This window comes from Vanessa atalanta, chromosome 2, assembly GCF_905147765.1.
Source record: "Vanessa atalanta chromosome 2, ilVanAtal1.2, whole genome shotgun sequence".
In the NCBI taxonomy this organism is placed as follows: domain Eukaryota; kingdom Metazoa; phylum Arthropoda; class Insecta; order Lepidoptera; family Nymphalidae; genus Vanessa; species Vanessa atalanta.
This window is the reverse complement of record NC_061872.1, coordinates 6355001-6382192: the sequence shown is the minus strand read 5'-3', so window position 1 is coordinate 6382192 and position 27192 is coordinate 6355001. Positions and strand designations below refer to the sequence as shown.

Sequence of the window (27192 nt, the reverse complement as noted above, 5' to 3'; positions counted from 1 at the left end):
GTGTTTAATGAAAATAGTGTAATAATGTAATACAAAAATAGAACATTTTTTAAATTATAATATATTGATGTTTAAATAAAAAAAAGGAAACGGGCTATAAATTTCCCAGTTTTGTGGGTTTTCATCCGACACATGCAGGTGTTTCCTGCAACGCCGCGCCTAAGATGAATTATAAACAAAAATTACGTATTATTTATAATCGAATAATGTTTCAGAAACACTTAAAGATCTCCGGAGTCAGCAGCTCACCAGGCAGCCCTGGCCGACGTCCTCGCTCGGACAACAAAAAGTGCCGCAAGGTTTACGGTATGGACCAACGTGACCTCTGGTGTACTCAATGCAAATGGAAGAAAGCGTGTACACGCTTTGGCGATTAGCGCATGCGCCGATCGCTCGCCCCTACGCGTGCTATGATGACAAACTAACGTTTGTGTTGTGAACGGTTTCAAACGTTTCATTACAAAATAAGCAACATTCACTGCCTCGGAGTCGTATGAAGATATTAAGTATTTCTCATGGATGAGACTATTCCGTGTGCGGGACGTGATGATATAGACTAAGCGAAGAAAATATATTGAGTTTTTTATTTAATATAAACTTATACGGAGTAAATATATTGTAATGTTTAAGGGAGACATATTTTTTCTCGAAGAATGTGACTCGTATTTTGACTGCAAAATAAATGGACATTGCCCACGTATTTTTGTAGCGCGGTAGATATGCCTTTACTGCGACACGCATACGAAAACTGTGTGTTGCTCTCGGTCGGAGACTGTGAATATTAGGTTTAAGAATAGAGTTAAGGTTAGACTGAAATAATGCATTGCAGTGTGAAAACTATTGTTATAACAAAATATTAATTCAAAAGTTCGTCTCATATTTTAATTTAAAAATTATCTATTTCTACTACCACTGATCAACTAAAAATATATGTTGGACCAAAACACGAAATAGATTCAATGAAAAAGTATTTGTCTAATGATAAAACAAGTTACAATAACAAATTTCAATACATATTCTTATACCCATTTTTTCAACTCATTTGAAAATGATAGTATTTTGTAATAAATATGTAAATTAAAACGAATCACTTAAACACCACTTCAGATGCGAAGCTTTTTCATTGTTCAAAAATAATATATAAAAATAAAAAGATCTTGAAAACTTGGAAATCGTGAGCTTGAGGCAATATTTAACACAACATAATCCAAAATAAGCAATAATAATTTATCGAGGGTTTCGTAAGTGAGTTGTAAAATATAACAGTGTATATGAAGTCAGTGAATCCGTCCACGTCTTCAAAATTGCTTTTGTTCAGTACCGTCAGCGTATAGTCAGAGAGTAACAATGTTTTCACGCTGCCTTTGCTCTTACTGCGCAGCCATGCGCCAATACTAAGTCGACTCGGTTAAAAAGCATTCCAGTCGCAATAAACTTCAGTGATGGTTATCACTAATTATATGTTTTGACTGAATTAATATATAATAATGAATAAAAACATATAGTAATATGACTTAGCGCCGTAAGTTATCTCAGATTCGACTAAAAGACTACACAAATTTAGAGTTAAATTTTTATGAACATATCTATATCGTATACATTGTTGGTCCTATCCGAACAAGGAGACAATACTCAGTGTTGCCTGAGCTGCGCGTGCGCCGCTCATCTGCGCTGTCGCTCATTGCCGGTGTTACGATCTGTGAGAGCAGGTTATGTAAAGCTACTACATACCTATGTGGACAGTCTAGGCTATGACGATTTGGAAAGTGTGTAAACGATGGAGTGACTTCGTCACATGAAGATCAAGATTGTAATTGTCAACGCAACTAAAGAGAAACAGAACAAGAAGTTGTGATACCTATACAATGTTGTATTCTAAGTTAAATTATAAATACCAACTAAAAGCAATTACGCCCTGTAACGTGTACGCATATTTTATAAAAAAAATATGAAAAGTGGCTAAATCGCTGCTCTAGAGCGTGATCGAAAAAAATATATCAGACTTCAGATCACTCGGAGTTCCATCTCGAAGACAAAAAATGTGATAAAATAAGGAAACAAGACAAGATAAGTAAGAAAAGGCGATTGCGAGATGCAATATTATTTGTTAAGTATTATTATATGATTATATTTGTAAATAGATAATTATATTGAGAATTATATTTAATATATTCTATAAATAATAAGCAATTTTCGGATATGTACATAAATTAAAGTGATATTGCTGTTTACTGTTACTTAATGTGATCGTGAAACTGAAAATTTTGTACGAAATAGTTATCACTTCATATTGTTCTACAACATTACAGATCATAATTACTATAAGTATCTATTTGTATCGTAACGTAAACATAAAAGCGCGGTATTTCGAAGGCCCATAGCAAATATAACCTTAAATTCAAATGGTGTGAAATCTGTACCTATAAGGACATAATTGCGAGAATAGATTCGTTTGTGCCAATTATCATTATTAGTTCAAATGTTCATTGTGAAGGATTTATTATATCAATTAGGTTTCTTTAAACGCTATTTTTCATAATTTTGCAGACTTCGATCAAAGTATTTTCTCTCGACCTTATATAATATAGACTATTTATATCACAAATCTATTTCATAATAATACCTACAGAGATTTTTAAATTTAATAAAGTATACATATCGCATTGCTTTATAAATTCAGATCTGAATTAATTGCAAAGAATAAACTCAAAGTCACATTTTGAGCGTAGTTTTTTCAGCAATTCTAATTGCAGCAGTATATTAGTTATACTATAATAAAATATCAATACTTTCGTTTAGTAATTGAAGGTATTTATTTGACAAAAAATATATTAACAAATTTCGTAGCCGTTAATCATGGATAATAAAAAATATATTTTTCGCCTTGGCTACATTATCGCTCTACTCTCGAAAACTTTATCAGAAATCAATGTAACATAAATCTACCTGCCTAGTTTAGACCAACTAGGCAGGTAGATGTATGTGACTAGCTTTTAAGTCTGATTGATCCTGCGCCTGTACTCTTTCCGAGCGTTTCGGATTCGGAAAGTGAAGTAGTAGAAAGTGCACTTGTTAGATGCTAATTTGCGCAAATACTTATGCCTCAGTATGTCATGTGCAATAGCCGATGTGTGTCATTGGCAATCATCATCAAAAGACCCTTTTAAAGAAAACCTGTGTCCAACACAAATACGTTAAAACTAGATACGAATCATCGACTACTTGCGCAAAACCGTCCTTGTCAATAATCCAGAACTTAAATCGTATAAGGTATTATTTCTATTTACCATTAAACTATGCCATAACGACAAACAAGCGACAGCTCAGCTCAGACGTGCTCTACCATTTACTAATTTAGAAATCGGTGTTGGACAATATGTTAAATCGCCAAAATAATTCATTTTGCATAATTCCTCTTTTCTTGCCATCCCAAACTTCAAAATCATAAAGTAAAAACGTAATACGTATAACTAAATAGTATTTTTTAACACTGTTTGGCTTTCCTTGGATAGTAACATATATATAAACGAGGTGTACCTGCATATATTACCAAATACATATATTATGTATAATAGTAATTTTCATTGCAATAATGGTTGTGATAATAAATCATGTAAATGTCGTTGTTAGCAATGACATCAGAATTTTAATTTGACGCAACGAAACTCCGCGCTCATGAAACCAAATGATCACTTTAGAATAAGGCAACAACTCAGCTAGCGATTTGACAACTGCCATATTGTAAGGATTTAGCTGTAATTGCGTTTTAGGTGTAATAATAATAGTTGTAAATGATATTTTAAGTTGAAGTCATAATGTAGTATTTAATAATTTTAAGTACAATGAAATTGCATTACCTACAAAGAGGTAAATTCATTTTACTGATACTAAATTTAAACAAAATAATCAAGAATTTACCAAATTACGCCTTTCTTAGAAATTTATCTGTTCCTGTATTTGTTTTTCTCGATTAATATCAATATACTTTTAACATTGGAAAATCTGCGGACGATCCAACCTTGATCTTTTCCACTCAATACGTATATGAGAACACTATATTGAATCTAATTTACTTTCCTTTTTCGAATACAAATGATGCTCGGCATAACTTATAGAGCGGCTACACTAGATTTAAAAGAAATACACACTCGAGGGATTTTCATTTTTCATAATAATAGTAGTCCAATCTCCCACATTTATCAAAAAATAATTTGACGATTAACTTTTCTAAATCCCTATACCAAGTGGTGCTTGATATACTTGCTTGGTTATTTAAAATGCAGATCTCAATTTATTTTGAAGCTATTAGATTTATGTACATACAATATATATTAGTTCTATTTTTTTCTAAATAAATAAAAAAGTATTTTTAATTAATTTAGATAAAGACAATTTTATTTTTTTTCTAAGCTATATGTAAATAAATTTACGTACCTATTAATTTATTTAGCCAAAATTTTGCTCAATATTGTATACACTCAACACCAAAGTCATAATAATAAAAAATACTTATACTATCACGTCAGTACAAAGAACGCATAATTACACCGAAATATTAACTTGTTTCGATACTTCACGTCATGTGCTAACAATAATAATTTGTTTTGTATATGGAAAAACATGATACACGCTATTACATTAATCTAGTAAAAAAGTAGGGGTTATAATATTAAGTAAATAGATTTTTCATCACAGAAAGCGGCATTCAAATTCCTACACTGTCAACTCGTACGTCAGTGTTGGGGTGACGAGCCCTAGTCCCATCTAAGTCTATGTTTCGTAATGTTTTTCCTTTGAACTGGATTGCGTGTTAATGGTTTTTTATTATATAAAAGAGTGTATTTAAATTATTTCTAAGTAATTTAATTTTGTTTACGATGTGCTAAGAAGTATATTTATCACTATATTTTGCATCCGTCTATATTAAACACTTTAAATTTAAGTTATAGATAATATTATTTTATTACAGCCCCATATTGTACTTAGTGAATTACCTTTTTATGAAATACAAAATAAGTTGTTTTATTACAAATTTGCTATAAATTTCGATATCGTTTGATCCATATAAGTTTATATAATATGGACTAGCTATTTCAGAATATTGCGATCTTGAACTTAAAAGTTTGCATTGACTTTTAAAACATTTATCCATTTATTTTATATTTCACGTTTTGTAATCTTTTAAGCCATCGGTAAATAATCTCAAGTTTATAGAATGGTTTATCTCTTCAATTTACAATGTAAATATTGAGTGTACTGAATACCATCGGTTACGCTGAATATATTCTTGTCCTTATCAGTGTTCGAACGTACCTTTATATCGACGGGAGTAGGTTTAGCAATATAATTCGCCATTTTAGAATAGCTTATTGACTTACATTGTATTAATAGAAAGTGTGGATAAACTATTTATGGTACCGGTCTCAATTAATTGTGTTTTAACTGTATACCGAAATTATTATGATAATAAAACCTAATTAGGTTATATGGGTTGCATATTATATAGAATAATGGCAATATTATTTCGTTATACCCTTTGCTATAAATATGTAGTTATTTTATATGATTAAGTTCTAATTATAATTCAAACTTACATGTATGTGTATGTTTAAATATTAAAAATGCTTATGTATATTTCAAAAACACCAATAAATAATATTTTATGTGGGCAATAAAATTTTACGAAAATATGTCTCCTGAAAAGTTCATACTTTAAGCACTTTCTGTAAAAAAATGTATTTTGGACATGAGGACCATACGCATTAGTTAATTTAACGACAGACCATACTACTGGTAAAATGTTTCTATAAAACTATGATTACTACTGTTTCTTAACACTAAGACTATGCGATGGTGTTCTGCCATTCCAGCATGATACTAAAGGGATCTATTTGTTTTACATTTGTATATCAATGTGTTTAATTTATTTTGATTGCTGTTTTTTTTTCGATCACGAGTAACTCCAGGTTTATCAATTATATTTAGTTCAATGCCTCTGCCTTGGTGATATGCACATTTCTCTCAATGCTAGCATATCGTCGACACATCGGTTTCAAGGTTACCATTAGTTTTAAGGATATAATGTTATGATCAATCAAAGGGTATTTGTTTGAGATGTTATACTTCGTACGGATATGTAGGCATATTTCCACGTTGTCAATATCACAGCAGTTTTTACCGATACTGTCAGCTTCTATATCTAGATTAATATATTTTTGATTGTTTATCAATTGCGCATATAAATCAATAATACATAAATATATTTATAAATATCATGTAACACATAAAATTAAAGGAAATAAGGAAAGGTAGAAACTAGCTGGCAGTTGATCTACTGTGATATTAATAATTCTATTTATTAATCTTCTAGATTATTATTTATAACTTAATGTTGAATGTGAGCGTGTATATTTACAGAGATCGTGTTAGTTTAAGGCAATGTTATTTTATACTGTACCTAATGCGAAGGTCCAGAATGTGTTCCAAATTATTGATTTTAGAAGTATAGATATTATATTGAAATGTTTTTGTTAATAATTCTTAATTAAATTGTTTATGAAGTTTCGTATAAATATTGTAATAAAAATAATAAGAAGCGTAAATATTATGATTGTGTACATCACATATATAAACGTTTTGTAAACTTATCAAATAGTGCGCTCAGAGCTCTCTATAAAGCTAAAATTGATGCAAATGTTATTTTGTTTGGTTGTATTGTGTATTCCATCTGCATCACTTGACTGTGAGACATTAGGTACCTACTCATGAAAATAAATGTAACGCAGTTTAAAAGGAAATTTAATGGAAGTGCCAATCTTCCATGAATAGACTAATATGTCTAAATTATTATACCTCAATTAATTTTAGAATAAATTTATGTCTTGAAAAAAATATATAACAGTTATTAGTACCTCTGTGGCATTATTTCGCAATCCTGCAATAATCACTTTCCGATATCTTAAGAATCTGCAAAATTAACTTATTCTATATATTTTTCAATATTTATGTACCTTAACATAAAACTTGACGATTACCTAATTCTGCGATTGAATATATTGTATGGAACAACTCTTGACCTTATTATTTAATTGATCATGTTAATAATTGATATAAATTTACAAATATAAACTTTAGATTAAACAAAATTGTTTTAATATTTTCCTTAGTCAAATTAAATATACTGTCATATTATTGTTTACCCTATTACCTACATGTAATAAATTAAAAATAATATAAATTCAACTTGAAAAAACGTCTGTGTAATATAATATGGCAATCCTTAAAACAAAACAATTAATCCTTAAGTCGGGATGTTTACTTTACTAGCCATTGAGATTTCCGCAACCCACCTTCTGATTCCAGAGACACAGCATCTTGATGAGCCACGGCATCTTGTTTTTCTAATAACATTGGAAAAATGTAGGCACATAATAATGAATACGTAAAAATACCCATTAGTACCCATCCAAAATACACGTATAAATTTTACAAAGTTCGAATAGTTTAAAATTTAAGAAAGAATAGCTTCAAAGAGATTTAATAAATGTAAAAATAAGATGAATTGAAAGTATACGATTACAATGTGTACAAAGTTTAATGTACGAACGCGATACATCAATTTAACGATTTAAGTTAAGACTTAGATAAGATTTGTACTAGACTTATTGAAATAATAAAATTACATTGACAATTAAGGATACGGTGTGGCATTATACGATTTGATATTTATTTTATATTTTGGAAAACAATTTGAAATGTTATTCCAAAATCAAAAACAAAAGGTATAAAAAAGAAACATCCAAATGTTTCAATTTAACAAAAATACTTCCAATTAAAAATAAGTTAGTTCTGCTGTTCCATAACCTTGAGAACATTACCAAAGTAAATCGTTGATCAAATCCTTTGGGAAAAATGTCTGTCAGTTTATATTATTATTAGGTTTCGACGACTAAATAACTTTTCCGAAACTGGTTATGAGATCGAGTCCCATTTAGATTTAACGTCCATTAATGTCTTAAATAAACTTATAATAAAATTTCCCACTGGGTGTTGACTACCGGATTCATTTTGGTCCTGTCACGGTTTTTGCAAATACCGTAAGATGCTATGTGTCATCATGGGCAATATTGCAGTCCATGCCATAGGGCAAGGACTGCAATATTGCCCAACATACGCTAGAAGTGTGCCACGCTGAAGATGCGAAAAGCCGGATATGATCCTGTTCTGCGATGTCATTCTTTATGCTCTGCAAGGAATTGAAATAAATAGCCGTAGCCTTCTTTTAGGACATTGTTGTAGTAAAAAAATAGACGGTGGAACGACATCAAGGAAAGAAGGAATTCCGCGTTGATTGGGATTTTAATCGGTAAACACCACGGATCGACACCTAGGGCCTGAGTATCTTTTAAAGATTACTCATGTGGCATAAAGTTTCGTTTAGCGTATAGACTCATGATGGACGTTTTGACTGCCAATTAAAAATATTTGACTATTATGCGAGGTAGTAGTTTTTCATCATAGTCTTGCCAGCGCGAATACCGCAAACCAATACGAAACATTTATGCAAATGTCAGGCAATAGCAAAATTTCTACACACGTCTCAATAAGAGTATTTACGAATTCAATTATAATGAGCGAATGAATGAATTTTCTATTTAAATATAAACATTAAAATAATAACAACAACACTAATTAAATCACAACTATGAAAATAAAATTACGTTCGATCAACAAATTCAGTATGTCAGAGAGCGTCACCACTTTTGCATCTAAAAACTTTGTAATTTTAAAGGCATTCAATTAAGGTATTGCACGGCCTTAGTGAAAAATGTAATAGCATTGTATTTGCGACATAGTTCATAAAATAAACAATCTTAACGTCAATGTCAATTGTCAGTTGTCAAAATCCAGTCATATTAATGATATTGCATTCATCCAGTAGTTCCAATACCTACCTTCCCAAACTATTTGAGTCATGATTCTTTGATTCTATTCAATTGCATTTTGATTATTGAGTTTTAAATCCAAAAGTGAGTTTATAAGTATAGTTTCTAATCTGAATTTGCAATGGGTGCCGTATTAGGCCTTTGTTCAGCAGCTCAGGTAAGACAGATCAATATTTCTTTGTCAATTAAAAGATTATTTTTCGAGAACTGTTGGAAGGTTTCTAGTTTCCTCAAGGAATTTACGCAACAATATAAATAATCAATATAATTACCTCTTTCAACTTTTCTAATGCAAAGAATCGAATTTATAAATCATAAGCTATGACCTTAATATCTATTAATGTTGACATGTTTTGATGAAATATCTTTCCACACAGCTACGTATAAGGCTAAATAATTCATACAACGAAAACTTTATTTCCCTAAAATTAAATATAACCAATATTTTATTTGCTGCTGAAATTTCTATATTATGCAAAAAATATATAAAAAATTTAAAAGTCTCATTTAACTTAAATATGCAAAAGATATTGATTTGGAATAAATATGCTTAAGTTTTAAATTATTAATTTAATTATAAAATAAATGTACCTTGTATGTGTGGTTGTTAATAAATTACTTTAGGAGTATCATTTATAAATAGTTTAGTGAAAAATATATATTAAAAAACTACTCAAGGTAAGGTACAATGTTTTCTGATTGTTGTTTACACCTGTATTACAAGGCTCAATGATTCAGCCATATTATATTGTACCCAGAATGTTGTAGATAATTTGTATCTTTAATCTTGGCAAATATGTATTAACTATACAAAAGAAAATTTTCTTTGATACTCTTATAACGAATCAACAAATGACAGGATTATAATTTTTTTTTTTTCACATAATGATACAAAAAAAAAATCTTAAAAATAAATTATTAATTTCCAGATGGCATGCTGCTGTACCAGTGCTGCATGCTCTCTGTGCTGCTCAGCGTGCCCATCATGTGCCAATTCCACTTCCACACGCCTTATGTACACTCTCATGCTGCTATTAGTAATGGTGGCAGCTTGTGTAACACTTGCACCGGGGTTACATGAACAAATGAAAAAGGTATGTTACTGTTTAGTGTTTATAGGAGATAACCATTCTTTCTTCTTTTAAATCAATAAAGATTATTATGAAACAGAATAATATTAACAATATTAGAATTCAATTATAATGAAATAGCTGTAAATATGAATTAATGGGAAAGTTATATGTATTATGATTTTGTATTATTTCAGGTACCATTTTGTGAAAATTCAACTGGAATAGTTCCGGGGAATTTTAAAGTTGATTGTGATCAAGCTGTTGGCTATTTAGCAGTATACAGGTATATGGTACATTATTATTAATTTTCATTTATATTAAACTCAAAAACAAAAAATTAGATTCATAGTTATAAATTCTCTGTATCTGATATTTGTTATAACATGTTTACTTATTTATATATGAATACACTGGTTCACTTTTGCTACACTGAATTTAATATAATATTTATTTTTAATAATAGTATACTATACACTAGAGTGTTGGACATTTTTTTGTTAGAATTAAAAAAACACCCATATCATTATCATTGATTTTGGATAATCAATACAAGAGAGTTATTTATTTGCATAATATTGTAATGAACTTGTAAATAACGAAAAGAAAATGTTCTTTCAGGATCTGTTTTGCAGCATGTCTCTTTTTCGTTCTAATGGCATTGATAATGATTGGAGTGAAATCATCGAAGGATCCCAGAGCTGGTATACAGAATGGGTAATTTTGACAAATATACTATGCTAATTTGATTATGTTACTTATTTAAATTGTTAGTTATATATACCAAGAATAACACAATTTTACATAAAACTCATGTAAAGTTAGTAGAGTAAACAGTTTTTAAAATATATTACTGATATATAAAAGTCTTTCTCAAAAGGAATGTTTTAAACTATTTCCATAATAGTGATCTAGTGTTAACAGTAAATACACATTGTTTGAATATCATCCACCATACACATGCTTGCATTGTTTGTTGATGTTTCATTCACCAACTAGCCTGAGATGAACTCTTAAAGTTTAAACCTTTAAAGTGTTTAATTTGAAACACATGAAACTCAGTGGTACTTGCTCAGAATTACCTGATCTCTGATTAAATTCCACATGACATTAACAATGTACCAAAAAGGACTTGAAAATATTTTATTTAGTCAGTAAAAATATTAAGTATTGTACTACTCTACTTGGATATATAATATATTAATATTGTAATACTAATGTTTTAAGGTTTTGGGGAATCAAATACTTGGTTGTTATTGGAGGTATCATCGGTGCTTTCTTTATACCTGAAGGACAGTTTGCCTCAACTTGGATGGTGTTCGGTATGATAGGAGGATTCTGTTTCATTATCATCCAACTAATATTGATTATAGACTTTGCCCACTCCTGGGCTGAAAAATGGGTTTGTAAGTATATGTTTTACTACTATTATGTTCTGATCTTTATTGAGTATCGCAATATTTATTTATTTTTAATTTTGTAGCTAACTATGAAGAGTCGCAATCCCGTGGCTGGTACTCGGCATTGTTGTTGGCCATGTTATCATGTTATGCCCTCACACTTACTGGCATAGTTCTTCTCTACGTTTATTATACTAAGGTGAGAAACAAATATTTATATATAAATTGATGATTAAGAGTAATATTTATATTTAGTGTTCTAATGGAGAGTTATTTTATATTTTAGCCGGATGGATGTGATCTTTCTAAATTCTTCATCTCTTTCAACCTCATTCTGGTGGTTATTGCAAGTGCTATATCTATCTTGCCTTCAGTGCAAGAACATCAACCACGCTCCGGTCTTTTGCAATCTGCAGTAGTTTCTCTGTACGTTATGTACCTCACCTGGTCAGCGCTCTCCAACTCCGCTGGTGAATGTAATGCCAGCATTTCTGCCACAAACGAGGTATGCTATATATTGAAATCTTTATAAGAAATTGAAATATAAAAAATAAATCAATCATGAATCTACCAATGCTTTGAGTAAAATAATGTATTTGTATAAAAAGTCTTAAATATATTCCTAAATCCTTTGTATATTATATACTATTTATTTTTCACACCTTTGAATAGATAACAATATTTTATTAGAATGTATTTTATATTAAATTTATTAACGCATAACCAGGATACTAAGGAAGATATTTATTGGGTACGTATATATAGTGACGCCATAATTAAATCCTGCTTGAAATCATTTATATTTTCTTATCCGAATATAGAACACTTTTAACATAAAATTCTCACGTTTGTACTTTAATTACATTTTATAAGTGTGCATAGTTTATTAATCGAAATAAAAAACGTATATAGCATCAATATTTTTATTAAAACGGTACACGATACATCGCAAAGTTAATTTGTTTAATTATATTTTCAATCAATTGCATGAAGTTTTGCAAGTAGTTGCTTGTGATAATTCTCGATTTTATAAACCTATTTTTAACGCATATTCTACGAGTACATACCATTCGACGTAATTCGATGAGCGAATTGCTTGTTTCATTGATATTGAATTTAGTATTATTGAAGAGTATTTTTAATCATCTATCGAGCTCCACTTGTTATTTGTGCATATAACTTTAAATATAGTTCATATAGATTTAAACAAGGTTTATTAAATAAGATTATTTTTTTTCATTTTGGTCTAAGATAAATAGTGAATCTATTAAAATCATCATTACTAATAAAGGGGATTGTCCACTTTATACCTTATTATAAATAAAATTTCAATTGGTTACTTATTAATTGTTTTTTTTTATGTAAAATGATCTCACTGTATTTAATAGACTTAATTTAATTTATTCATATTTTTAAGTTTTATTAAATTGAATATATTATATTCAATTTAATACCTATTAAATTTATTATTCCACAGTCATCCTTCGACAAGCAATCTATCATCGGTCTTGTTATATGGGTATGCAGCGTTCTGTACTCATGTGTGAGAACTGCTTCTTCTTCTTCGAAGATTACTATGTCCGAACATATCCTTGCAAAGGAAGGCGCTGGAGGTAATTATGAATCAATACAAATTAATATAATTGAAACGTTAAAATACACCATAGTAGTAAAATTATTTGATAAAAACCTTTTTGTTTTGCTGATTATAAAGAGCATGAAGTATATATATTATTTAAATTCAATTTAAAATACTAACTCATGATACACTCCCTGGGAACATAACGCGGTGCAACGCGACGCAGGCCAAGGAGGGCTCATTGCTAACGAAGGTAATGTTATTAAGACCCCCCTAGATAGAATAGTATTGGTATCGGTGGAATGATGACTGTTTAGCTTAGTAATACTTCCATACAATCGCTAAGTCAATAGAAAATTGCTATTTTAATATTACTATGCCTTGCTTCATCATCCTGTTGTTATTCAGGGTTGCTACAAACTTTTAAAACTCTTTGAATTTAATGAAATCCGAGGAAGTACTGTTAAACCTAAAGTTATTATAATCTTATTGTTTAATATTGTACGTTCAATCAATATTTTCATAAAATATATAGATAGATATCGGGACAGTATGTCATTAACTATGAATGGCGTTCAGTGCAAATATTTGTATAGCATAAAAGATATTCATTGTGATCTGTTAGTTAATAGTAAGTTATTATTTATAAATTATAACTTTATTTTTAGGAGTAGTAGCTAAACTATCAATATCAGAACAAAATCATGAGAATTTTATTTATGTTGTGGCAACTCTGAATAGAAATTTTGGAATACATTAGACAAACATTATTGTTAAGCCTTTACATACATATGACATTAATAAAAAATACAGACGAAAGAGGTTCTCCTCCTTATTTTGTGCGTAAGCACTACTTGGTGTCTGAGAAGATACTCTTTAATAAGAAGCATCAACGTAAATCAAAATCATTAACTATAAACCTTAATATACCCGCTAACCCTTAATGCGGAAGAAACTCGTTCGATTAATATCAGTTTTATACTAACCATAGTCAAAAATATTGAAAGTAAGATTTAACATTAAAAAATGTATAATTTGATGTTCTACACTGCATATCCACTAACTGGTGAGAGGTTATAATGATCTCGTTACTAAGGATGAACCTTTATTTAAATTAAAATAATGTTAATTTGTTGATAGAGCCCATCTCTAGTAGCGGAAGCTTGTCAGCATAGTTTGCTTGTCAAAGAAAGCTAATAGTTGCATGTCGGTACGCTCACTGAGCGCAGGTTATGATTCCATAGAAGGCGACGGCGGGGAGGCGGGGCGCGAAGAGACCAAGGTGTTCGACAACGAGGCGGACGACGTGGCCTACTCCTGGACGTTCTTCCATATCGTCTTCGCACTCGCGAGCTTGTATATCATGATGACACTGACCAATTGGTACAAGTACGTATGCATGACAGTCTCTTGTAATATTGACTTCGCAAATTATTCTACATATATATAATGGACTTTCAAAAAAGAAATATTTTTTTGTCATATTTGCAAAATTTACAGTAAATATATTTACAAATTTCAGACCAAAAAATAAGATAGATCTAGAGATGTCATTTCACTGTTACTGCTTTCTATTAAAAACATTTAAATGTTGATAGTCAATGATCCAGTTGGAATGCCTAAAATTTACAATCGATTGACTTTATCTATAATAAAATTTGTTGGTTTATTAACATATCACTACTAGTACTATATATATTTAATAATAAAATAAATTTAGGTTTACCTGGTTGGATACCATTTAGGATGTAGTAAACATAAAACCATTATACATATTATAAATATACATAACAATGAATTTATTTTGTCCAACCAGTCCAAGTTCTCAGTTATCTAAGGAAAATGTGGCATCAATGTGGATCAAGATCACATCGTCGTGGCTGTGTGTTGGCCTCTACGTGTGGACCCTGGTCGCACCCGCCGTCTTTCCTGATCGCGACTTCAGTTAAGAAAATATACCATTATAATAAATTATTGAGATTCACCAAGTAGATTTAGATGTACTTTATTGCATATTATTATGGATCTCATCTTCTAACTTGAATTTATTATCTCATTATTTCCATATAATTCTCTAAAATTGTATTCTCTAGCCTATATCCATTATGTAAAAATATTATGTATTCTTAAGTAATATTTTTTTATAAATTCAAATATGAGATAATACTTAAAAATGTTAGTTAATACTTTAACACTGGGAACTCTAAATTTCAATGTATTTAATTATGTTCTATAGGTTAAGTACACTTATTAGTTTGTAGTAAATTTGTTTTTAATCTTTATGAAAACTTTGTTTATGTAATAAAACCCATATTATTATTAAATATTCTTTATACCTATGAATGCAATGAAACTATATTTTTTTAAGATCATCATCCCTTGTGACAGTGTACTTTAGAAGTTTTGCATAATTTTTGAGCAATCTTCTCCAGTAACATTTAACATCTTTTTCTGTGAGATTATTCCATATATGTTCAAAGCCTCTTTCAGCTATTTCTTTGGCCACAGAATCATTATTTTTAAAATAATGTATTAATTCCATTATTTCCTCTTTATTTGCTTTTGGGCTAACTGGAATATAATGGACCCATGGTTTTAGAGATGGATAAAAAAATTCTAACCAGTCACTCCCTACATGGAAGACTAATGATTTACATAAAAATAAATGCTTCAAACGAAAACTAGCCGCAACTCCTCTGTAGTTAAATAGATACTTATATTTACAATGATTTTCAAAAGATACTTCTGAGGCTGGTGGGGCATGAAGTGTATCCTGAAATTAAGAAATAATTGAAATAATTTCAATTAAATTAAATTCATCTTTTCCCTTATCAATAAATTGTATTGCTAAATTGTGAATAAAATGTTCTTCATAATAAACAAGTATGTATAAATTAATAGTGTCAGTTCTAATGCTAGTATACATTTTTGCATTTAAAATAGGATAGGGCTTACAGCATCTGACTTCCAAGCTTGATTTTTAGTATACTGAGCATCAACTAAATCGGGATGTGATCTTGACAATAAAATCAAGCTATCTCGTTCTTCACTAGTCCTTGATCCTCTAAAAAATACTTTTTCCTCCTTTTTCTCCCAAGGCCATCTTAAACAAAGAAAAATTCTCATTATATGGACATTCATTATTAAAATAATTTGCCCAATATAAGAAATGAATCAATTTATGATAAATTCTTCTTACTCTTTAGCAGCTGTGGATATAGATATTCTATGCTTATCCCAACGGCCAATACCAGTTGGATATAATTGAATAGCTGGTCCGCCTTCCCAAAAACTCCAAGTTGGATACATTATATCATAATAATCTTTTGTCTACAATGAAAACAATTATAACTTAAAGTATTGAAAATACTGCAACAAATAATTTTAAACTATGAGAGTTAATTTTTAACCTTACTGAATGAAAATACTGGTGCCTTTTTATGTCCCCAAGCTCTGTTGATTTGTGGCCAGTCTCTTGTGTTAATTGCCAATTCTATATTAGGAAGCTTAGGTGCTAATATTTTAAGATAATGTTCTATTCCGGCACATCGAGCTGGAAAGTGACAGTCTTTAGCTCGATACAATATCCCATTAATAATCTGAAATTAAAATGAGAAATTCTTATTTCCAACATTGAGTAAACTATTTGAATAACTACAAATATTTAAAGTAATATAATCAAGAATTAATTATAATAAAATATACCTGATATTTTGTGCCTTTAGCTTGCGCAATCTCGAACATCTCCTTTGTAATACCACTACTAAATGGTTCTAAATCTTTTTCTATTACATTCTTGTGACAACTACAATTTGTTCTCACGCATGGATCATATGCTTGTAATTCTGAATTTATTATATTACTTATTTTATTAGTCCACTTGTTGACATCTGAAAGATTATAATATATATTTTAAAATAAAGAAAAAGAAAAGAAACCTTTAGACTACAAATTAAAAAAAAAAATTTAATACCTTTGCTATATTTATTATGAGTTTCACCGCATGTATCTTCCTTTAAACAAGTTTCAATGTTATTGTTACATCGAGTAAGTATTATAATGTTCAAAAGTAATGTAAAAATCTTAATATCAATCATTGTTTATCATTTATTTATAATGAACACATTTAATCTCTTTAAACTATTTGAACGTGCGTAACCGAAATAATACGTTGACAATAAACAACAACTATAATAATACTTCAGTCTTCATCTTCAAGTTAATCACTTGGCACTTAGTACAATGACAGATCACAATAATGTTGCCATTTCTCAACTTAATATTAAACCCTATTCTATAACCTGATTGCGACAACATTACATTTTGATTATCGATTCGATTATTGGCAATAATTGATATGTAGTAGTATTGATTATTGAGTTTTCCCGATTAATAAAAAGAAAACTTTTTTTTATTATAAAATTGATAGATTTATGTAGGAATAAAATAATTAAATATTGTAAAAATTTTTATGTAATCCGCAACAGTTACGACAACAGTCACGGTAACTCTCCAAAAGTGAATTACTGGTTGGGCAAGATTAAGACTACGATTTATAAAAATAAATAAACGAATATAAATACATAATTATAAACTACAAAGTGTTCGCATTCTCAACAGCTCCAGTATCATTTATATTGAAATATTTAATTATTCACCGCTGCATTTTGATAGGTGTTTAAATTAAACACTCATGTAGACTGTCTCCACTTATTTTCTATTTCTTATATTTTCATATCAGCATTATGTATTCGTTTAGACTACATTATTGTGAAAAAAATTAATATTATAACAAGGCAAAAATATATTTAAGATAAATATCACAAGCAACAATGCATAAATTAAAAATTATAGCTACTATATAATAGCTCAAAGATAGCAAAACCTCGCCGATAACAGAATCACGATAGAGCTGTATCTTGAGTCAGCTAGTAAAAGAACTAACATTCAAAAAAGATAATATTTCGAAAACTTGGAGCAGAATTGAAGTGTCATTTAAATGTACCACCATCATCCACGCCACAATGAAATAAATCTCTAAAATTGACAACAATTCAGTGTTTATGTAATAAACTAGTGACCCGCCCCCACTTCGCACGGTTGCTATTTATTATAAAGAAAATGATTTGATTATGATTTTTACGCTATACAACTCAGGAATAATAAAGGTAGAAATAAAAATGTAAAACTCCGTACCGCACCGTACACCGTACAGATGCCGGGTAATAGATATCCATACCTGATGGTTAAGACATAATACTGTGAAGTGAAATACTCTGGCTTTTTTCAAAATGAATCAATTACGTTACTTTGTACGAAGCTGCACCAACTTGCTTATGGCGATAAGTTTTGTTCAAACCAAATAGTATACTTATTAGTTTATTTTCCGACTCATCCTTTAGGAAGAGTGAGCCAATTTAACTACAGACACGAGGTAAATAATAACTTAATTTTAAAGGTTGGATGCACATTGACGGTTTACGGCATGATTATTATTATAGTGCCAATTTTTACGTGCAGTGGTGAGTGGTGACCACTGAACCACCATCAGATGGACATCCATTTGTTAGTGGGATGGGATGTCATTAATTTTGTTTTTGCCTAATACCACATTTAAAACACTTCACATAATCTTAATAATGACGTTACTACTAACTAGGTTATTTTTGCGTTTAAGATTTTTTTTTATACTTATGCATTGTTTTAGCATAAACATAAATATACACTTAAAATACCTTTAACATTTTTGAAAGTCTTTTTAAAATTTCATCTAATAAATCCAGGTTTCCAGTTTCCTAACGATGTTATAACTAAATAAACTTATTGATTACTTATTGATTTCTGTCGGTCGGTCTGCACCCTGGATAGGTTAATTCAAATTAACGGGACTATCGGTAAGCATATGCGACATCGCAACTCTTTATAACGATAGATCGCATCATAACTTTATTGCACAAGTTACAATCAAAATGCGATATATAACGAGTGTATATCAATACTTTTTTAGAATAATAAGTACTTATTTATTTTATTTATAGATTTTAGAAGGACAACGTTAACTTTGAAACGATTTATTTAAACTCCGAAAACTCGAAAAGAAGTGTATTAAAATATCGTTTTAATTATTGATATATCGTTTATAGTTATATCGATATTTTATTATATTAGAACGTTATCGGTCATCCCTAATTATCACTATAGTTTTAAAACTGTCAATGAAATAAAAGAAAACATATATATTTTATTATTTTTATTATTACAATGTAATAAATCTTTTATATAAAAAGATACAACTGAAGTGCATTCAAAACAAGTGGAATAAGCGGTGGATTCATTTCATTGTACTGCTAAATGCATTTAAAGTTATCTATAAGTATATACAAACATTGCATCAATGTTTTTCTTTGAGCCTTCTAATGTAACAATAGCACCTGCACCCAGAGAAATAACTTATCTTCACATACTATGAAGATCATTCAAATCAATTTAAAATATTATTATATCATTTTAAATTAATTAAATTATACTTTCGTGGATTCAATATGTTACAAGTTATGTGATTTAAGTAGCAATAACACTAAATAAAATAATAAGCACCAAATATGAAATAATAATTAGAATAAAAAGGTTTTTACATCATATTAGCTACATGTTCGTGAACGTCTAATTCAAATAATCACTTGGTAAGTTTACGCTCAAGTTGGTCTGCGATGGCCTGAAGGAAGTCTTCCGTGTTCAAGTACATTCCCTCCTTTGTATTAGCCATTCCGTGAATGCATATGACTAGATCCTTGGTCATCTTACCGCTGTTTATACACTCCACACAAGCCTGTAATTGTTCAAGTTTATTTAGTTTACTTATAAACAATCATAGTTGGTAGAGAAAATATTACAAAATTGGTAATATAATTTGGATAAATTTTAATTACTGGCTTGAAATACAATGTATTCTTTCATATTAATGTTCAGAATATTTGATACTTTATGTAATGATTATATTACACCACTTCAACTGACCTCTTCCAAAGCGTTGGCGAATTGCGCCAATTCAGGTGTTCCGTCTAGCTTGGCGCGGTGGATGAGACCCCGCGTCCAGGCGTAGATGGAAGCGACGGGGTTGGTGGAAGTGGGCTTGCCCTGCTGGTGCATGCGGTAGTGGCGCGTGACCGTGCCGTGCGCGGCCTCCGACTCCACCGTGCGCCCGTCGGGACACATCAGCACGGAGGTCATCATCCCTAGTGATCCGTAACCCTAATAAAATAATTAACTAGTAGTGAACGTAAGGTTTAAGAATTGGTATCGCGAAAATACTCGCTATAGTCAGTCTTATATTTAAATTTAAAAGCTCATCTAATGACTAATTATGCGTCAAAGTACCTGTGCGACAATATCCGATTGAACATCGCCGTCGTAATTCTTACAAGCCCACACAAAGCCACCCGAGCTCTTGATAGCTTGCGCTACCATATCGTCGATTAGACGATGCTCATACCAGATCTTCGCATCCTCAAATTTCTTCTTATAGTCGCTAAGAAATTAAATAGACAGCACTTAGATTAAAATATCTCAAAAAATAATAAATATAATAAGATTTTAAAATACCTTTCATAAATTTCTTGGAAAATATCCTTAAAACGGCCATCATATCGTTTGAGGATCGTATTTTTTGTTGATAAGTATAATGGCCATTGCTTTTGCAATGCAACCTGTAAAAAAAGATAAAAGGTTAAATGCAGAGCGAATTAATATATTTTCGCAATGAAGCAATTTCATGTTATAGAAGGTTTACCTGAAAACTGGAGTGTGCAAAAGCACGGATAGATTCATCGGTATTGTACATGCCCATAGCGACGCCAGGGGATTTGTAATCATACAACAAAAATTTCTCTACAGAACCGTCTTTGGCTGTATAGACCATCTCCACCTGTTGAAAAGAAAGATCAACAAATAATTAATTATTTCTTAAGACCATTAAAATTACATTATCGGCTCTACCAATCAATATTGTGTAAGGGTCGCTTAGTCAAATAATAATTGTGTTTCCTTCTTTCGAATGTCAAATCACTGTAGACAGAAAGAGAGATATTCGCGTTTAATTAAAGACCAGCTAAACAACGCGTATGTTTAAGTCCGAATAAGCATAAAAATACCAAAATACCTTGCCGGGTTTTGAAATAACAAAATCTTGAGCCTTGTACTGGTCCCCATGAGCATGACGCCCAATAACTATGGCTTTATTCCATCCAGGAATGACACGGGGAATGCTCTGGCAGAGGATGGGTTCGCGGAATACGGTACCACCGAGAATATTTCTGATGGTTCCATTAGGACTTAGCCACATTTTCTTGAGTTTGAATTCTAAAAAAATCAGTAATTTATATAACAACATAGTGTAAGGTCAACTAAATACAAGCTCTTTAAGGTCAAATAAAAACAAGGATATATTTCATTAGTTCATCCATTTCGTTGGTTTGTGTGAGAGTGGAAGAAGGACTCGTTCCTTCCACTCCCCCGTCGACCGACTCTCGTCGAAGAGATAGCTAAACTGATTCATCTCGTCCGAGAGACATTTTTTTAATATTTTTATATTTATCTAATAAAAGTGCCGATTCAAAATGCATAAATTATTTAATTTAATCGATTTTGTCATTACCTTCATAAAAATTATCCCACACTCTATTTTCTTTTAAATCGCAACGCATAAACTAAATGTTAAGTTTAAGGTCGACCCCTTCGTCAGCACATACGCTTTAAACGCTGTAGCCGGATATAGGTAATATAGGCCGTAAGGATCAGTGTAAAAATATAGTAATAGTATATGTAACTGTTTTCGCAATTAACCTTCAACTCGTTGTTCGTCGGGTGTTATGGTAGCGCATTTGATACCGACGTTATGTTTGAGAATGGCGTGAGCTGCATCAATGGTTACTTGATCTTCAGTTGCATCACGGTGCGGCAGACCCAGATCGAAATAAAGGCATTCTAGCTGGAATTTTATGATATTTTAATTATTCTCATCAATAATTAAACATAAAATTTTGTTTTTTTTTTTCAAACAAACTATTATTGTCATATCAATATTATTAGAAAATCAATTTTAGAAGATCTAAGAATGAACCATAAAGATGTTTCCGATATTTTAGTGATAAAGGTATGACAAGGAATTCCCCAGTTTATAATCTAATCTTGTCATTTGTGAAAATTCTATAACAAAATACAAAGTCGGTACCTATAACGAAAAATAAAATATATATAAAAATATTAATCCCAAGATCAATCCATCTATGTACATGATGTTAATCAATGTGATATGCAGTTAGATTTTTTTTTAATGCAAGATTTGTTTTTATTTTACTACTGAGTTATTACTTATTAGTAATTCGTTTCCGGTTCTTCTCAGCGGTTTTCAGTTTCTGGGCCGGTGATAGTTCCAGGTTATATTTATTCTATATTTGGACCCTCAAAAAACAATATACAGTACGTATGACATATATTTATTACAAGTTGTATAAACAATGCTCTAATAAACTTATGATAAGAAAGTCACATAAAACTCGTTGATACTACATTAGTGATAATGCTTAAATACCTACTTGCCCCTTGTTTGAACTATCTAAGCAAGAAACGTTTGTCTGTCCGAATGCTCAATTTTGATCGAAGCCGAAATTAATAAGTCATGGTTATGATAGTAATATTATAAACTAAGTAACGTAACTTTGTTTAAAAACAATACATAGACATAGACTAATTTAATAATTTAGATTAGTTAAGACCGAAACTTCCTGTAGGTACAACAAATGTAACACTATAAAAAAATATTATTATTAAAGACACGTCAGTTTTTAAAAGGAATGAAAGAATCTTTTTATGTGCTACAATCATTCAATTCGAAAACCAGTCCATGGGTTCGTTTTTAAAAATAAATGTCCTCTAAAGCTTGTTTTCGTTTTAACTACTTTCATGGACCTCCTTGGACTTAAAGCTTGTAAAAGATATTCGCGCATTGCAATATATGGGTTTATTGACCTCAAAATATAGAAGAAACTTGAAAATAAGACAGCGAACTTCGCGTCGGGGAAAATAAAACGACCACACAAAACAATTTTATTTGTAGATAATACCACTTAGTAACACTAATAGAGATAATCGATTATTATTATTTATAAACCGATAACTTGAAAATGTATTTTTTAATATGAAATAAAAGTAAATAAAAAAATACAGGGGGTGGAAGAACGCGAGAGTAACGCCTAAGATAAAATTAAACCATAGTATTAGATTTCATGTAATATTTTTAAAACATAAGGTTCATACTGTTTTAATTTTTTTTTTACAGTAATATTCACTTTATGGGGTCTTTGAAAATAAAATGAGTTTGATTACAAATTGGAGAATGTGTCATGGTGTATTTAAATAAGGTAGACTTAAAACCCTGGTTACAATTAAAAATATGTATATATTTCAGCATTATTTAAAACATGCATGTTCTTGTATGATTTTTATAATACAAGTAGTAATATGAATAAAGATAATAGTTAATTTTATTAAAGGTGCATTTTTTTAGTTTATTTTGTGATTTCTATATAAGATTTAAAAAAAAATAAGGTGTACAACCTTAATATTTTTGTTGTCAAATATTAAGTTAAAATAAATGAACAACATACTAAAAGTATTTTTAGTTAATTTTGCTTATATTGTGCACTAAAAAGCATTTTTAGCTGGTTATTGCTTTACAATGTCACCATGTATTCATTAGAATAATAAATCAAAATAAATATGCAAATCCCAATATTTCTGTATTTGTTTTAAAGAATGCATATGACCCTTTTGTAGCAGTTGCAATTACATCTTTCTTCTTTAATTAAAATATTATTATATAAAAAACATTATGTGGTCACGGGATTTTTTACTCCTAAGAAAAATATACATGAGCACATGAGCCATCTGAAGTTAGCTCTGCCCATGTGCATTGACATTGTAATGAGTATTGGACACAGCTTGCTTATAGGTGATACACTACTGGTAATGGTGCATGAAATGATAGTAACAAAACATGGAACCTAATTTTACTACTCCCCTGTACCAATAATTAAATTGGCTCACTCACCACTTTTACTAGATATGTATACAAAGTTTTTGTTGGAGTCAGAATAACAGCTCAATGGATGTGTTCTTGTTAAACATGCACTGGTTCCTATCAAAGATTTAAAGATGATAGAAAATTTATGTGTGAAAATTGTTGTATTGTTAAAACTAGAAAACACTGCCGTGCTACAAAATACAATTAAAGATAACATTCAAACCAGGCTGTCTGATGATTATCTCGAATTGTATATTAAAATATTTAACCAATTTCCAAATTAAATTTCTAAAATAAATGTTGTTTACGTATGATATGAGAAATGACAATTAAGTCATTTTTTTCTTATTTATTCATAATAACATTTTGTAGAAATGCTTGGAGGCGGATATTGCTTTTGTGATAACCTTGAAACCAAATTATAACATCTCATATTTATTATATCTACATTACAGTTTCTTTATCTTTTAAACAGTACAAGTACAAGTAGATATCTACACTTTTTATGTAATCAAAGTATGTACAGTAGTCATAGTCAGTACTCAGTATTTAAACAATCCAAATGAAGAAAAGTAATTGAGACTTCAATTTATTTTAATGGGCTTTAACGAGACTAGTGTATTTTATGTCTTTAACTATAAAAATTGTATCTATAGTTCAGAATTTAGAAATAATCATACCTTGACATATGGAAATATCAGTTTTTCCTTAATTTTTTCCCAAATAATACGAGTCATCTCATCTCCGTCCATTTCCACCACAGGTTTTGCTGCAACCACTCTCTTCGCAGTTGCATCTAAAAACATAACCAGCACATTAGAATTTTATTCATGACACCTTGATGATTGATATACAAATAAATATAAATAAAGTATGGTAAGAAGTACAAGCAGAAATAAAAATATTAGATCATTCTAAATCATAATATCAAATCTATATAAATAACACATGGGCAATTAAATAATATTAAATATTTAGCAATTAAAATAATTTATTACAATTAAAATATTTACATACTACATTTATTTTAATAAAACTTTTAATTAATGTTCAAAACTGATAAATGACTTCTATTGACAATACCTATTTACTTTAATAAAATTGTTTTCGTTTGTTAAGATATTTACCACATAACTTATTAATTGAATATAGGTGAATTATTTATTTATTTTCTTAGAAATATGCTGAATATGTTAAATAAATATCTACAATAAAAGAAATTGCCGATACTTTGTAATACTCTAATTACAGCTCTAAACGCTAATAACCTTTTAGACCGATCGTCGACCGGTTTCTTTATATTTTTTTATTCTTTTGTACAGTTGTAGTAATGAAACACAATGATTTACTTATTAATTATATAATTTAAATTTCTACCGAAATATAACATTAAAAGTTAAAATAAATAGTACTTACAATTTCTCGTTGAATAAAGAGTTTGTTCGGAAACATATTTAAGCAAACGTTTAGCGTTTCTTCCAACCATCCTTAGTGTTTTCTAAAAATACTAGGAAAAAACAAAAATTTTTTGTAATCTAATCAGTCTATTTTTTGTAAATGTATTACGACGCTCACAACTTCGCGTGTAAACGTGTCAGTCGCTTATAAAGTTAAACATATACCTACAGGCTCAATTTTTATCATAGCTCAGTTGACGCTGATATATAAGTCGCAGATATGCCACATTGTCTATACCTATAGTGAAATATACAACTTTAGAAATGGTACGAATTTGGGGGTACGATGAAATGTTTCTTTTATTTATTAAATTTAAACATTTTAACTGTCAAGAAACAAATTTGGCTATAATTATGTAATCCCAACGTCATACATTCCACAAGCATCTAACAATTAATTTAGCAAAGTAAATCATAAAAATGCTATCCCAGCTTTTCATTTTTAACGTCCAATATCCGTAAACCTAATTTTCTTATTTATCTCTATTTGGCAAATATTAGAAACTCGTTAGATTAATTGATGATCAGCTCTTCTCATAGACGCCAATTAACGATTTGTTAATTTTGTAATTTGTTATACAATTGCAACGTCATTCATGCTCTCGAGATCTAGTCAGATTTTGAGACGTTAAAGATTTCATTAGTTATATGAGATAGAATGAGGTTATTTTTGTTTTAAAAATCGTTTTGTAAAAAACTAGCGACCCGCCTGCGCTTCACAGGGGTGCAATGATGTCACTAAATTTACTACAGAATGTCTTACAACGTTCACAGATTTCGCTATGTCCCTGCGTTTTAAATCTGTAATATCTTCGAAAATATTCATTTAAATTATATGCTATAAAGGGCCATATTGATATATATTAAATGCACTATGTATTTAAGGAACTTAATTTGATAAGGATGAATGCTTAATTGCTTCGAAAATAAGCCATAATTTCTCGTAAAAAGTAAAAGATAAAAGAAAGTTATTGTGGGTTATCCCTAAGAGATAGACATATACCATCGGAGACTTTATAAATTATTTTGATCTATCTCATAGGGTTTGCAATATAAGCACAAAAAATGTGTTCATTTACATCACTATGAAACCTCTAAAATTATCAGGGTTCTCTACTATATTGTGCATGTATTATACGTATATCCCTTCCTCTTAAAACATTCTGTCTATTAAAAAAAACACATAATAATTTTGTGATATTTTAAAGATCTAAGCATACATAGGGACAGACAGCGGCAAGCGACTTTGTTTTATGCTATGTAATGATGATATTAATTGGTATTTAAGTAAATTGGATGTCTAACTTTGTCTCTCAATCTGTTTTATTCTTTTGAGTGTGAGCGCTTTGCTTCAAATTACACCCTCTCGTGGCATCAAATTTGCATACAATTTGAGGTACAAGTTATATATATATATACAAGATACAAAGATATTTTGTTAAATCTATTAGTATATATGTATTGTAAACTCTCTTTATTTAGACTGAATCGATATTGGAGCAGAAGTCCAATGGTTATTTTCTGTTGGCTAAATATTACCATATTAATTATTCGAAAGTTGTGATTGTCCTGAAATGCTTGGCTTTTTCATGAAATATGATTGTTACATTACGTTGAACAATAAGTGTAAGAGCCATGAAATTCTCGACACTTACGACGTT

The 27192-nt window shown here is 29.9% G+C and overlaps 4 protein-coding genes across 8 annotated transcripts in view; 2 read left to right on the top strand and 2 right to left on the bottom strand.

Annotated features, from left to right (window-relative positions):
- The window catches only part of LOC125068618 (zinc finger protein 704), a 46280-nt gene extending 39199 nt beyond the window's left edge, over positions 1 to 7081 (top strand). Inside the window, exon 8 of the mRNA XM_047677856.1 lies at positions 216 to 7081. Within this exon, the coding sequence (XP_047533812.1) occupies positions 216 to 377 (162 nt within the window). The 3' untranslated portion in view covers positions 378 to 7081. The remainder of the gene's footprint in view (positions 1 to 215) is intronic.
- A 1822-nt stretch (positions 7082 to 8903) lies between these two features.
- On the top strand, positions 8904 to 15448 carry LOC125070661 (probable serine incorporator). Of its 5 annotated transcripts, XM_047680612.1 has the most exons (12): positions 8904 to 9102; positions 9875 to 10039; positions 10213 to 10301; positions 10637 to 10732; positions 11243 to 11421; positions 11499 to 11614; positions 11702 to 11920; positions 12143 to 12166; positions 12893 to 13028; positions 13221 to 13247; positions 14239 to 14383; positions 14811 to 15448. In XM_047680612.1, exons 1-12 carry the CDS (start codon positions 9067 to 9069, stop codon positions 14941 to 14943), a joined length of 1365 nt encoding a protein of 454 aa, XP_047536568.1. In that variant the 5' UTR covers positions 8904 to 9066; the 3' UTR covers positions 14944 to 15448. The 5 variants fall into 5 exon arrangements, with proteins under 5 accessions (XP_047536568.1, XP_047536574.1, XP_047536590.1 ...); XM_047680618.1 differs by lacking the exon at positions 13221 to 13247 and having other exon boundaries at positions 14224 to 14383; positions 14811 to 15447; XM_047680634.1 differs by lacking the exon at positions 13221 to 13247 and having other exon boundaries at positions 14811 to 15446.
- Positions 15319 to 18364, bottom strand: LOC125070696 (O-glucosyltransferase rumi homolog). Its single transcript, XM_047680642.1, has 7 exons — positions 18354 to 18364; positions 16968 to 17220; positions 16700 to 16884; positions 16405 to 16593; positions 16194 to 16324; positions 15950 to 16097; positions 15319 to 15767 (listed from the first exon to the last, which is right to left on the bottom strand). The coding sequence occupies exons 2-7, from the start codon at positions 17089 to 17091 to the stop codon at positions 15348 to 15350; spliced, it is 1197 nt and encodes a 398-aa protein (XP_047536598.1). The 5' UTR covers positions 17092 to 17220; positions 18354 to 18364; the 3' UTR covers positions 15319 to 15347.
- An 889-nt stretch (positions 18365 to 19253) lies between these two features.
- Positions 19254 to 25684, bottom strand: LOC125071419 (isocitrate dehydrogenase [NADP] cytoplasmic-like). Its single transcript, XM_047681665.1, has 9 exons — positions 25491 to 25684; positions 24755 to 24870; positions 21836 to 21980; positions 21153 to 21352; positions 20784 to 20918; positions 20597 to 20700; positions 20372 to 20522; positions 20012 to 20245; positions 19254 to 19823 (listed from the first exon to the last, which is right to left on the bottom strand). The coding sequence occupies exons 1-9, from the start codon at positions 25558 to 25560 to the stop codon at positions 19671 to 19673; spliced, it is 1308 nt and encodes a 435-aa protein (XP_047537621.1). The 5' UTR covers positions 25561 to 25684; the 3' UTR covers positions 19254 to 19670.
- Between the last annotated feature and the right edge of the window lie 1508 nt (positions 25685 to 27192).

What these genes read in the sequence shown, in the direction of transcription:
- LOC125070661 (XM_047680612.1), top strand. Translation starts at nt 9,067, where the DNA reads ATGGGTGCCGTATTAGGCCTTTGTTCAGCAGCTCAG. An exon ending in GCATTTCTGCCACAAACGAG is followed by an intron (nt 11,921 to 12,142) that starts GTATGCTATATA and finishes ACGCATAACCAG; the next exon opens with GATACTAAGGAAGATATTTA. An exon ending in ACACTGACCAATTGGTACAA is followed by an intron (nt 14,384 to 14,810) that starts GTACGTATGCAT and finishes TTGTCCAACCAG; the next exon opens with TCCAAGTTCTCAGTTATCTA.
- LOC125070696 (XM_047680642.1), bottom strand. Translation starts at nt 17,091, where the DNA reads ATGATTGATATTAAGATTTTTACATTACTTTTGAACATTATAATACTT. An exon ending in CAGTATTTTCATTCAGTAAG is followed by an intron (nt 16,325 to 16,404) that starts GTTAAAAATTAA and finishes TTTTCATTGTAG; the next exon opens with ACAAAAGATTATTATGATAT. An exon ending in ATATCCACAGCTGCTAAAGA is followed by an intron (nt 16,098 to 16,193) that starts GTAAGAAGAATT and finishes TCTTTGTTTAAG; the next exon opens with ATGGCCTTGGGAGAAAAAGG.
- LOC125071419 (XM_047681665.1), bottom strand. Translation starts at nt 25,560, where the DNA reads ATGGTTGGAAGAAACGCTAAACGTTTGCTTAAATATGTTTCCGAACAA. An exon ending in CGACGAACAACGAGTTGAAG is followed by an intron (nt 21,353 to 21,835) that starts GTTAATTGCGAA and finishes TGATTTTTTTAG; the next exon opens with AATTCAAACTCAAGAAAATG. An exon ending in TTATTTCAAAACCCGGCAAG is followed by an intron (nt 20,919 to 21,152) that starts GTATTTTGGTAT and finishes TCTTTTCAACAG; the next exon opens with GTGGAGATGGTCTATACAGC.